Source organism: Montipora foliosa, chromosome 4, assembly GCF_036669935.1.
Source record: "Montipora foliosa isolate CH-2021 chromosome 4, ASM3666993v2, whole genome shotgun sequence".
NCBI lineage: Eukaryota > Metazoa > Cnidaria > Anthozoa > Scleractinia > Acroporidae > Montipora > Montipora foliosa.
Genome location: NC_090872.1, coordinates 13,100,597 through 13,113,096, shown reverse-complemented (window position 1 = coordinate 13,113,096; position 12,500 = coordinate 13,100,597). Strand labels below are relative to the sequence as shown.

General features: G+C 41.0%; 2 protein-coding genes across 2 annotated transcripts in view; one reads left to right on the top strand and one right to left on the bottom strand.

The window, feature by feature from the left end:
• LOC137999891 (lysosome membrane protein 2-like) overlaps positions 1–5,700 on the top strand; it is a 34,090-nt gene extending 28,390 nt beyond the window's left edge. Inside the window, exons 11-14 of the mRNA XM_068845853.1 lie at positions 647–701; positions 2,036–2,218; positions 2,921–2,970; positions 4,891–5,700. Coding sequence (XP_068701954.1) covers positions 647–701; positions 2,036–2,218; positions 2,921–2,970; positions 4,891–4,909 — 307 coding nt within the window. The 3' untranslated portion in view covers positions 4,910–5,700. The remainder of the gene's footprint in view (positions 1–646; positions 702–2,035; positions 2,219–2,920; positions 2,971–4,890) is intronic.
• LOC137999887 (uncharacterized) overlaps positions 5,608–12,500 on the bottom strand; it is a 7,696-nt gene continuing 803 nt past the window's right edge. The window contains exons 2-3 of the mRNA XM_068845851.1: positions 11,410–12,000; positions 5,608–7,740 (exon numbers count right to left, since the gene is read on the bottom strand). Coding sequence (XP_068701952.1) covers positions 6,617–7,740; positions 11,410–12,000 — 1,715 coding nt within the window. The 3' untranslated portion in view covers positions 5,608–6,616. The remainder of the gene's footprint in view (positions 7,741–11,409; positions 12,001–12,500) is intronic.

The following is a 12,500-nucleotide window of genomic DNA, read 5'->3' as shown; positions in this document are numbered from 1 at the left end:
TCATTTTTTCAATAACCTATGAAAGGTTGCATTTTGACTTCCACACTAAGGGAAAAAACCGAAAAAACAGTATTCCCCCCATTGTCAAGAAAAAGGCAGCAAAACGGAGGACATCTTTTTTGAGCTTAGCAAAGATTTGCGTTGAGTGACTTGAAAAAAATGGTCTTGCTGCAGCTGGGAGATCCAGATCTCTCATTAGACCAGTTTATCTTCGAAACAAGGCAATCGGCGCGCGAAATACAGTGTTTGTAATAGCTGAATTACGTACGCGCAAACTTTGACCGGTGAAGACGACATAGATGTGAAAAAGGAAGTGTGTAACCACTTTTTTTTCCAAATTTTACTCCATTTCTCTGTAAGCGCCGCCCTGGCTAAAGGGAATTATCTGTGAAAAATGGAAAACGCAAGTACACGCTTTTTAGCTCAGCTGCATCAAACAAAGAAATGTGTGGACCTTCAATATTACCCTTGGAATTCAAAGTTTATGCGGATCAACTATTAGAGCAGTTATGCAAATCCATAGAATTGTTGAACGCAGTGAGATCGTTCCGTCAAGTATGTCCCTGTTATCTGTGGTAAATTAATTTTCTGTCCTTCACCGTTTCGTAAATAGTGGCCGCTAACCTATCGTGTCTTTATTTCACAGGGAAACGACTGGCAAATTTAAAAAAGTAATCCTTCCTGTCATGTATGCTTCTGAGGTAAGTCACAGTGCCTTTTTTGAGTTTCATAATTAAGTGAAGTACGATCGTCCGGGTCAGTGTAGTCCTGAGAAGTACTTTTAAGGATGACATTGACTGACGTTTCGACAACCTGAGCGGAATTCATCTTCAGAGTCAAGTGATTTGTGTAACGTCGGTCTCTGGTCGTCGATGTGATCGGTCAAGTACGTCGTGATGTTATTGGTCGACTGTTTAAGTTCGGTAGGTACTTGATGTCTCTTTTTCTGTTGTTTCAATTTTTGTTAAACAAGGTATAAAACGTTCAGTAATTATAGAATTACCCTAATTATAACCTAACCCTAACGCTAATCCTAATCCTAACCCTGAAGGTTTTACCGTGTTTAGATAATTTTGTGCAATAGATAACCACTAAATGACAAAATACACCACGTATCTTCCTTAATTTCGGCGCCGCGGGCTGACTATTGCATATACTGAAGATTTTTACTGAGTTTAAATAGAGAATCACTCATACTACAGGCGCTGTTACACTGTGCAATTTTTCGTGCAACTTGCGTCGCAACGCCATTTTATGACACGTTCTCACCTTACGAAACATGTTGTTTTAGGGGTGTTACGCTGAGCAACGTTTTTCATGCATCTTGTCTCGTTTCGATGATCACATGCGGTTACTAAAGGAACATTTTCATTGGCTGGTGCCGCAAACCATTGCGTGACAAATTGCACGACAGATGTTACACTGCGCCGCAGTGCTTAAGGAATTCGTTCCAACCGTCGCGGAAAGTAGAACTCAATTTTACTTTCCACAACAGTTTCTGCAACTGATCTCGCAACGTCTTTGGCCGTTTCAAGGTATGTTACCGGACAAAAGACATTTTGAGTCACGCGTCACGCAATTGTACGCGTAGGTTTTGTTGTGACCAGATTTCACTTTTTGATTGACAGTTACTCTGATTTTGTAATTCGCACGCGGTCAGGTTTTCGAGTTAGTTGTCGGAGTCGTCGCTAGAGTCGAGATGAAAATGGAAAACTAAAGAAACCGTGAAATTAAACCGTGAGTTTTCTGAACCGAAATACCGTTTGTTGTCTACACAACAGTTACATTGGGCAAGTTGTCTCGCAATGGCGTTGCGAGACAAGTTGCACGAACGATTGCACAGTGTAACAGCGCCTTGCATGTGTAGCGCAATCCCACGATGTATGGCTTCAAATCCCGTTCAAGTATGTTTTTTTAGACTTTGCGTGAAACTGATTAATTTACTAAAGCACACTAACTGATAAGAAGTATACTTGTCGCTTTTGTTCGTTTGCTTGTTTGTTGTATCCATCGCTTACTGACGCTGGTTTTGCAGACTGGCTTGATCACTGACGCCAAAGCAGCAGAGTTCAGAAAGAAGGTTCACCCGCTCATCGCTGTATCACATATAGTGGAATATGTCGTCATATCACTGGGTGTCCTGTGCATTGTTGCAGCCGTTGTGTTGCTCCTCACAGCATCATCCAAAAAACGGGGACTTCTCGAGCTTAAGACTCAGGCAAGAAAAAAACATTTTCTCTTGTATGTTCACCAGGGTTTGAAAGTTTATTTAGTCCCGCAAGGACCAGGATTCCGAAAAGGCGTTGGCAATGGCGCCACATCGTCGTACACTGGGTTAAAACGTTTAAAACTCTATTTTGTAATTGTAATGTTAGTCGTTTAGTCATTCGAAACAATGGCTATTTTGTAAAGTGTGAAAGCTTCACAGAGCCTGTTCACGCACGTGATCCGCCGCTATGTTCTGTACACGAAAGAAAAGACAATATTTGCATAAACATAGAGTCCAAGTTCGGGACTCCAACGTATCTTCCGTTCCCCGGAGAGTTAGTTTTTCATAGTGAAAAACCAAAGTACTTCCCGTCTAATCACATCACAAAGTACTGCTAAGGGATAATGTAAGTACATGGAGTCGTTAAGCAGGGAGAGTGAACCTGGTATACGCTCTTTAGAGGGTATTCATTAAAGTAACCGTAAGAAAGTAACTCACCCATATTGTAGAACGTGGACGAAATGAAAGAGTTGCGAAATACGTGAGATTGTTTTCGCTCACCTTCTCTTGAAACGAGGAGGTTACCGAGCGCAGCCTTTTGCTCCTTCGCACCACTCTTGGCTTTGGCTTCACTTAGACTCCACTTGCGCTGAGTTGATCGAAGGACTCCATTATTAACTTTGATTAACGCGTGATTTCTTGTTGCTTTAGGTTGATGACGATGAAGAGGTAAAGCCACTTGTCGATGAGAAAAATAAGCGGTATGTCATTGCGTACAGTGTCGTGATAGGCTTGTGTACATTGTCTGCAGGTTAAGTTTTGGGCCGGGATGCATTTTTAAAGTTTCTCTCAATAGTAAATTCAACATTCCAAACTTCTGGTTGTGTTATTTGAGCTCTAGTCAGATTTTACTGTAGAAAGACCGTCAGCGGGAAAACTCCGCACTTCAGTTGGTATTTGTAGCATAATTGGGAGGTCAAGCAACGACGACGGCTACGGCAAAGACAAGGCGGCAACGCCACAAAGCGATAGTATTATTATTGGTTAAAAAATTAAAAATAATCGCTTCTTTACGCCATTGCAAAAATTGCGTTCAGAACTGCGAGGATCATAGCTTCACTTGATTTCATATCCGTAGCTCAGTTGGTTAGAGCGTCGCACCGGTTACGCGAGGTCACGGGTTCAAACCCCGTTGAAGTCCTTAATTTTTTAGGCTTCTTTACGCAATTGCAAAAATTTTGGAATACTGAATCGCGAAATACTTACGATAGCTCTAAGTTATGTATTGGAGTAACGTTTTCGTTGGACGTTGCCTTTGTCCCAGCCTTAACTCTCTAATGGCCCGGGCAAGTGGCTTCAACATTTGCTTCAATATCCGTTCCATTTTGTTAAACAGCAATGTCGAAACCGTTTTCCTCCACCTTTCAACCGTGTTGAAACATGTTGAATCGAAGTGGAAACCGTTTGTCATATTGGGTGCGTGTTTTCCCGCGTTTGATAATCTTTGCGTATTTTTTCCCGCGCTGAAAACTGACGGATGCATTTTTCCATATTTGGCAGTGGTCGTATGCTTTTACGTATTTGAGAGGGGCCTACAATATATAGTCCCGCAGCTGTCCCGTAGTTATCCCAGCGCGGGAAAAGTACGCAACCAATTGAAATTGGGACTTTAAGAACTGCGACGGAGAGTTCACGTCGTACAATGTGGGCGAAAAACCATAAAAATTAATTGGGTACGAGTGGTTTCAGAGTAAAAAGGGAGAATAAAATGTTCACATTTGTATGCATGCTTGGCCAGTCGTTGCTACGCAATGTACCGCAAAAATACGTGCTAAAATGCGTATCGCACGTGCATCATGATCATTATTTTTCCTCTTTAAACCAACGATATTCTTGTTTCGTTTCGTTGTCGTAGCGGTCGCCGTTTCTTGAACTCCCGAATAAGGAAATGTGTGGACTTAAAAAATCCACCGTGACACATGACCTGGTCCTTTTTCTCTGGACGGAGTGTCTGTCATTTTCACAATTCACGCATTGTAAGCTTCATAACTAGCTTTTTTGGCTAATATCTCCCAAAACAGAATTGTAAATTAGCCCATAAAAGACACGAGGGTAGTGGCTAAATGTACTTTACTTCACTTTCCGTTGCTAAAGCGTATTTGTTCATTTTGATTGATTTCTGTTTCAGGCAGCGTTTACACGAGCGCGGTTTCACTTCGACACAGTTTCATGACTTTGAAACCGCGTCAAAATCGATGCGGTTTGGAAGTGTTTACACGGAATCGTTTTCGCCAGAAAATCCAAGCCGTGATGGTATAAGCGAGCGCTGCACTACGTGCTAAATTCGTTATTTTGAATTGAACAATGCCAATTTCGCGCAAAAATTGTAACCGTCTTCAAATCGATGCGGTTTCGCTGTTGACACGGCAGATGAACCCGCATCGTTTTGAAAACGCTCCACTTTTGGCAGCGGTTTCAAATCGACACGGTATCAGCAACAGTCTCGATCGGTGTCGTGTAAACAGAAGGTGTAACCGCATCGGAAACCGCGTTCGTGTAAACGCTGCCTCATTCTCTTCATTGCAACGCGATTTTTACAGTCAGTTTATTTTCGTTGTCTTGGATTGAGAACCGCTCCTTCAGAAGCCTTTAACAACGATGCTTTTGTTCTTCTTTCACAGGAACAAAGTTTACACTTGAAGAAAGAAGCTTCTACGCAGTACGAGAAACGGTCACATCTTCGAAGATTTTGATAAATGATAACGGACCACCACAACCAAAGATGCTTTCATCTTTTCTTCTATCTCGACCTCCAATTTATTGTATATCCATTTTGAATAGAGTCAGGGCTAAGCTTAAGCCTTGTTTTAGTTTATAGGCTAGTATTTTTGATTAGGTGATTTACTTATACATAAAGACCTTCGCCTTACAATAGCTATCAATTTTAAACATAGCAGTGACCTTGTTAATTTGAAAAATAATCGGTTTTAGCGTAGAGTTCTCCTTTATAGCATGTTTTTTTTACAGCACAGTATTTTAGATTGGAATTTTATAAATTGAAAAGTTCTTTGTAATATTCTTAAAAGGTAAAACTACGTAACTTATATTTTACTATTACTATTAGTATATGCCACACAAGTGAATATCGATTTTTGCGCGTTTTGAGTGGTTAATTCGTGGATGATTTAACTGCGAGGATCATAGCTTCACTTGACTTAGTATCAGTAGTCTCCGAACAAGCAAAGCGAAACAAAATATTTTTCAGTAATCGTACGTTTCTTCGTCCGTAGGTCTTTAAACGTTTGTGGCATATACTAAAACAATTGCTCACCACAATGTCAGTGAAAGTGGTAAATATTCACCTTCTCTTCGATCGTTAAAATATTTTACTGCCGTCATCCTTACTATGATTTTTATTGTTAATAATCAAAATATCTCCAGGTACAAAGTTGACCCTTGGACTTGTCAAAATAAAAATATACATTTTACGATGATGACAACATTTTTCGATTTAAGACCAGGCACCCCTCCGCCTAATTACGAGATGAAAAAATGACGCTTGTCTCTTCATCGAGATTTAGCATTTTGTAGAGGAAGGGCAAATCAAATTTTGTATGGCGTCGCGCAAGGACATTCTTAAGCTTAGCATTCAATCAGGAAAAATCAAATTACAGGCTGAAGTATGTCGTTTGCCTAAAGCCGATTTCTTTCAAGCCTTTTTCTTGTCTGTTATAGTCATAGCTTCTCGAGCAAGAACTAGAAAAAGAAACCTACGCTTGAATGCGAGGACTTTTCATGATTTTATGATAAAGGCCATCCTGTCGCGTCGTTTACTCTTGGTGACAAACGCAAAGCCACATTTATGTAATCATTCTATGATTGCTAGTGTGTCTTCCTCGCTTTCTGTGAATGGCTTTAAAGAAGTAACTGTTGTATCTGTGCTTGGCAATCAATTTTAAGCTTAACACAACAACTCTAAGATAAGTCGAATCCTCTTCCTTTCCCGCTCTCCTAACTTTCCTTATGTGGATCTCGTGACAGACACCATAACGAAATTCCAACTCGGGTTTGTCGTTTTTGCAAAGATTGGGAACTGGATGGAACGATAGTTACAATGCAAGAATGTCACTTCATGGCCCGTTTTCGTCGTTTGAGAAGTGAAATTTGCACGATGGTGCTTCAGTTTATGAAAAAAAAAACAAAGTTGCGTTTCCCCGCTTTGTCAAGGATACCAATTTGACAATTGTTTCATGAAGGCGCTTCGGATATGACTCGGTAAATAGCTAACAAGCTTCATTTCGCTTCCCGCCATAAAATTACAGCTTGGCAACACTTGGCGCACTCACATGGTATGTAATCTTACAAACAAGATTTAGTGAGCTTATGGGATGTAATCCTGTTTTTTGCTTAACCGTAACATTTTAATTTTCCTAACGTGTGATACCCTTCCTCGTGTGAGCCATTCAAGTCTCCCAGTCTGATCTGTGAAACAGGCAATGCAGACTTGTCTGTTAGAAGACCACTATCCTCGCTCCAACCACCGTTGGTGGGGCAGTTACACTTTCTACCGCTGATGGAACACGAATTCGTGACTCCGCATGCGCACATTTGGTTGTAACCAGTAGCTCCGCCCCAGTGCTCCATCCGTATCCCGTCACGTGACACCCACCAAGCAAATTGACTTTCAATAAAAGGCGAATGACGATTGCATTCATATTTGATTAACTGTTCACAATTCTGTGACACTCGAGTAAGTGCTGCTAGTTGAGCAGGATTGGCGCCAATGTAAGTCACATCCTTTCGGTAACAGCCTGCACGATAACATCCACTGATTTGATTAACATGGGTTCTGCTCTCACTGTCATGACTGATGACTGTCACGCCAACCCCACCCTTGTCACGCATATCGCAATAGACACTGAATGGCTTCACGCCTCCTTCACCATCAGGATCAATCACATAATTTCCCGAGCGCTTTCCCTTTATACTGCTGCAAGATACAGGCCGCACTTCAACAACAGATGTCGTTTCAATGGAACGCTGAACGTTTTTAGCGACGCAGGAATAAGAACCAGCATCATTGGTCGAAACGTTTTCAAGAAGCAAAGTTCCATTTGGGAAGGTTCGCATGTGACCAGCCAGAAGATTTTGGCCTGTAACTTTCCAAAAAATGCCGTTTTCACCCTCGGCTTTACAATCGAGTGTTAAATTACTTTGCTCATATACAATGACTTTCGCTGGAGGCTTTTGGATAAATTTGAGCCTTTCGTTCACCGTAATCAATGCGACTGCGCTGTCCTGTCCAAGTAGATTCCTTGCTGAACATGCGTACAATCCCGTATCTGCTTTGGTGACATTGCGTATAGTGAGTTTACCAGCCTTTACCACGGTGTTCTCTTCCAACATTTGACTGAAAGCTTTCCGCCACGAGATGAGGGGTCTGGGCTGACCGATGGCTTTGCAAAGAAGACTCACGCTTTGTCCTTCTTCAACTGTGGTAGACACTGGCTTTTGTGTGATCCGGGGACGCACTGAAAATATATTAGAAACCAACACAAACATGATAACATTAAGAAAGCCGACAGCTGAATAAAGGACAAGTAAGGGGGAATGAGAGATAGCGAAAACAAGGCAGCCTAGGAGACAGTATGAACTTCCCTAACAGTGTAGGTTACCGAAGAAACCTAACGGTATTAGACTTGAAGGGTTGCTCAGAACTTTAAGAAACAAGATCTTCCAAATGTTATAACCGCACTTTGAATTTATCTGTTTTCTTACCACTATAGTCGCAACGTAATACACATTCCAAAGCAGGCCTTGTTGATTCACTGATGACTAAAGACACAAAATCACCTGATCCATCTGTAGCACAACAACTGACAACAACGACTGCACACGAACGTATTGCACCATCACTTATAGCCGAGGAGTAATCTCCGATTGCACCATCAGTCGTAGCCGCTGTAAAATCTCCGATGACGTGATGGTCTTAATTAATCTGGAACTTCCATCGGGATATGTATGGGTATGAACGATACGATAATAACACTTTTAACAACTTACAGCTTTGTCCTTAAAAGTCACGATTAAATTTCATTGGTTTTTTACACGAGTAAAGGGGTAGCAAAGTAGTCACACGCGTCACATAATTCAAGAAGTTAGTACGGTGGTTATTTCCCAACCAATAAAAGTTGAAACGTCAACACATTCCATTGATAACGTAATGGCCTTTTATGTATTCAATACTCGCTTCGAATCAAGCGCTTCAATAACACAAAAAGGCAATATATTTTGTACTAAATAAAGAGTGAAATATTCATAAAATTTAAGTACATTAACGTTTTAACAGCTTTTGGCGAATAAACATCATAAGTTGCGTGATTGGAAGTCCCACTGACTATATGGTTGAGTGGAAGTTTGGTTCAGCTCACCGACAAAACGAAAAAAAACAAGATCTTTTAGATATTATAACCGCGCTTTGAAAACTTATCTGTTTTCTTACCACTATAGTCGCAATGCAGTGCACATTCCAAAGCAGTCCATGATGATTCACTGATGACACAAAGTCACCTGATCAATCTGCAGCACAACTGACAACAACGGCTACACACACGTGAAATCTTCGATTGCACCATCAGTCGTAGCCGTTGTGAAATCTCCGATGACGTAATGGTCTTAATTAATCTGAAACTTTCTTCGGGATATGTATGGGTTTGAACCGGATACGATAATAACACTATTAACAACTTACAGCTTTCTTTCTTAAAAGTCACAATTAAATTTAATTGGTTTTTTTACATGAATAAAGGGCCAGCAAAGTAGTCACACGAATCACATAATTCGAGAATTACGTTATCCACGGCTATCTTTAGCACGGTGATTATTTCCCTACCAATGACGTAATCCTTGCAAGTTCTAGCACGTTCTTTGCTTGGCTATATTTAATTCCCCCCTCCCACCCGATCTCCAAACTCGCTTCAATAAAACAGCACGCCAATTAACTTCTCTTGTCTAAGAATGCGAAAAATACTTGGAAAATCACAGTTAGGTCAACGACTGTCGCTCCTGACGAAATAAAAGTTCAAAACAAGCACGATCTTATTCAACACACTGCCCACGCGAAAGTTGCAACATCGACACATTCCATGAATGACGTAATGGCTTTTTATGTATTCCATACTCGCTTCGAATCAAGGGCTTCAATAGCACAAAAAAGACATTATATTTTGCGCGCAATAACGAGTAGAATATTCATACAATTTTAAGTACATTAACGTGTTAACAGCTTTTGGCAAATAAACATCATAAGTTGCGTGATTCGAAGTACCATTGACTATATAGCCGAGTGGAAGTTTGGGCCTGGTCACCGACAAAACGAAAAATAAACGCCGTGCAGAGCAAGAACCGTGCTCGGCCCATGGCCACGCGGTTAATAAACAGAGTTCAAAGTTGGTTCCATTCATGAAAATTGAAAAAAATTAGTGAGATGACGGGAATTAACCCCTGTCATGAAAGGAAGAGATGTTGTTCGTTTTTTTATGACATTTGGAGAGAATAGTTTAAGATAGTTGGGTCCTGTCGTGGAATGAAGTAGAGTAACAACATTAGAATTTCGACGTCTAACTGCTTTTAAGAAGAATTTAAGAAAATTAACTTTTAAAGTGTTTTTTAAATCTGAGAAATGATAGTTTTGTATGCTTTTTATATTATTCTAGGTGTCAACCAAACTCCCAGCTTTTTCAAGTGCAAACCTTAATTTTTTGTTTTTTTGTTTTCAAACCTAGTTAGAAGCTTTCAATTAGTTTCCGATTGTAAACTGGAACCTGTATATCTCTACACGTTAATAAAGTTATTATTCTTTCATTTGAAGACCTTTCTGTGAAAATTATTTGCTTTTTTTCGTTTCTGTCTCGGTGATTGTTTTCTTTTGTTCTAGATGACCATCTTTGCCTGTTATCGCGTTTATGGCATTTAGTTCAAGCAGAAACCCATAAGGGTTGAAACGTGTAACGGCCCCTTGTGTGCTGGGAAACAAGCTTCTGAATATTCAATTTGCTAAGTACCATATTTGGAACAACAAGAGCGAGGGGTTTCCAAATATGGTACTTAGCACTGAAACATTCAACCAATCAGTTCGCACTGAATATTCGGAAGCTGTGAACGCGCGTTACACGTTTCAACCCTTATGGGTTTCTGGTTCAAGTTAAAGATAATTTGCTATTATCAGCACGAGTGGGATTAGCTTGCAACAACAGAAGGGTTTTAAAATTGCATGTCGCTGGGTATGTCGTAAACAGTAGAGTTAATCCTCAACGAGCGTTTTCGCAAGCGCTACCTGTTGTAACCACTTTGTGAACTCCGGACATAAGTAAAGAAAAATTTTGAAAAAAAAATTTGGTTTTGGAGAGGGGGGGGAACAATTTTAAAACAAGCCCCTTCTTGGGGGGTAAATTTTTTACTGGTAAGAAACATGACGGGGGTCAAATTTTATGACACAGCAACAGCAGTCTAGGGAATTTGACGTCAGTGATCTATCCTCGATCCCGTGGTTGGGAAAAAGGAAAGAATTAAATCTTTGACGCGATTTCAGGTCCCGAGGAAACGGTTGTTTGACATGGTCGAGCAAGAGCCTGGAACCTAGCTCTCAAGCCGCCATCTTGAAAATTACCGAGTTCTTTAATAAATTGTTCTCCCGCTCGCCAGTTTGTGCTCCATCTTTTCGCGGTCTTTCAATCGGTATAGTTGAAATAAAAGATCGAAAATGCCACTCTACAAAGCCTGGGATGTAAAACGTGAGAAAAGATAAACGAGATATTAAATAAAAAAAGATAAAAATCTGTCTATGAAGTAAGGACGGAGAGAATTATGGCCTCCTCAGGAGGGAGGGGGCGGGGGGGCGTTCCTTTTTTTCAAATAAGAATTGGGAAGGGGAAGTATAATTTTTACCCCAAAATTTTTGGGGGGGGGTTCAGTTTTGAAACACTACATGAACACTTTTTTGAAACGTTTCATGATGAATTGTAAATAAATGTACCATTCTTTAGTGGACCTGGTAATTTTTCCCCGGCGTTTTTCTCGGCATAAGATCTTAACTAATGCTTGAAGTAATGCGTGACATATTACAGTCGCGTTACCTGCGTAGTAACAGTTGCGCACAAACAATTAGCGCGAACGTCCTTAAGAGCACAGTAATTTCTTACCTTGAACGGTCAATGTGGCCGATGATGACATCTCCCCAAGAATATTTCTTGCTTTGCACGTGTACATTCCACTGTCGTGGGACGTCACATCTCTGATCATAAGGCTACCACGTGACTTCATTATCCGCTTTGTTGCGAGAAGACTGGAATTGTGCTTCAGCCAAGTGACCTCAGGTGTTGGGTTTCCTTGAACTTCGCATTGCAACGAGGCTTCGCCAGTTTCATTGACAACCAAAGACACCGGCGGGGACACAATCTTAGGGGCTGAAATGGATTCCCCAGGATCACCCTTGGGTCCAGGAGGGCCCTGATCGCCTTGAGGGCCTGGAAGACCCTGTTCCCCTTGAGCCCCTTTCTCTCCTTTGAGCCCCTGTTGCCCTGGTGGTCCGCGTGGCCCGTGTTTGCCAGGAGGGCCTATATGACCAGGTCTTCCCCGTCTTCCTTTGATGCTTTTTAGACAATGTATGGGGCAGGTCAACCTGCTCAGGGCCAGTTGTACTTCCATCTTAAAGTCATCTCGGCTGATAATTGTGCTTGTGTTTGAGTTTCTGTTTTCATTTTCCAAGTGACGCTTGGAACGGCCGTGTGTTTCTGCAAGAAATGATGCCGTCCTCAAGTGCCGTCCTCGTTCTTAAACTCTCATATCACAACACTAGTATACTACTAAATACAGATACCATAACTGCATTTCATATTCTGAGTGTGTCTTTCCGTTTGTTTGATGGCGTTTTTTTTTTTCTATTCCCCATCAGAAGAAGATTGGTTCTCTCACTTCTAAGCAATTATTGGACATTAATAGAAATACACTGGGAATATCGCGCATACTAACGTTCAAAATGTACAGGTATTTGTCTTATATTTAATGGACTCCGTGATCCTGTAACAACACGGAGTTCCTTGTCTTAATCTGATCCGTCATTCAAAATGTCACGTTTCATTCTAACTTTTCCTGTTGTTTATATTTGAAACCGAGCGAGATACGTGAACCATTTGGAATCCTCCCTTAGGTGGGACAAAAAAGACATGTTGCCATTTTAGAACTTTACGATCCGCTTTGGATTAACAACATTATAAACAGGGCTTGCAATAAG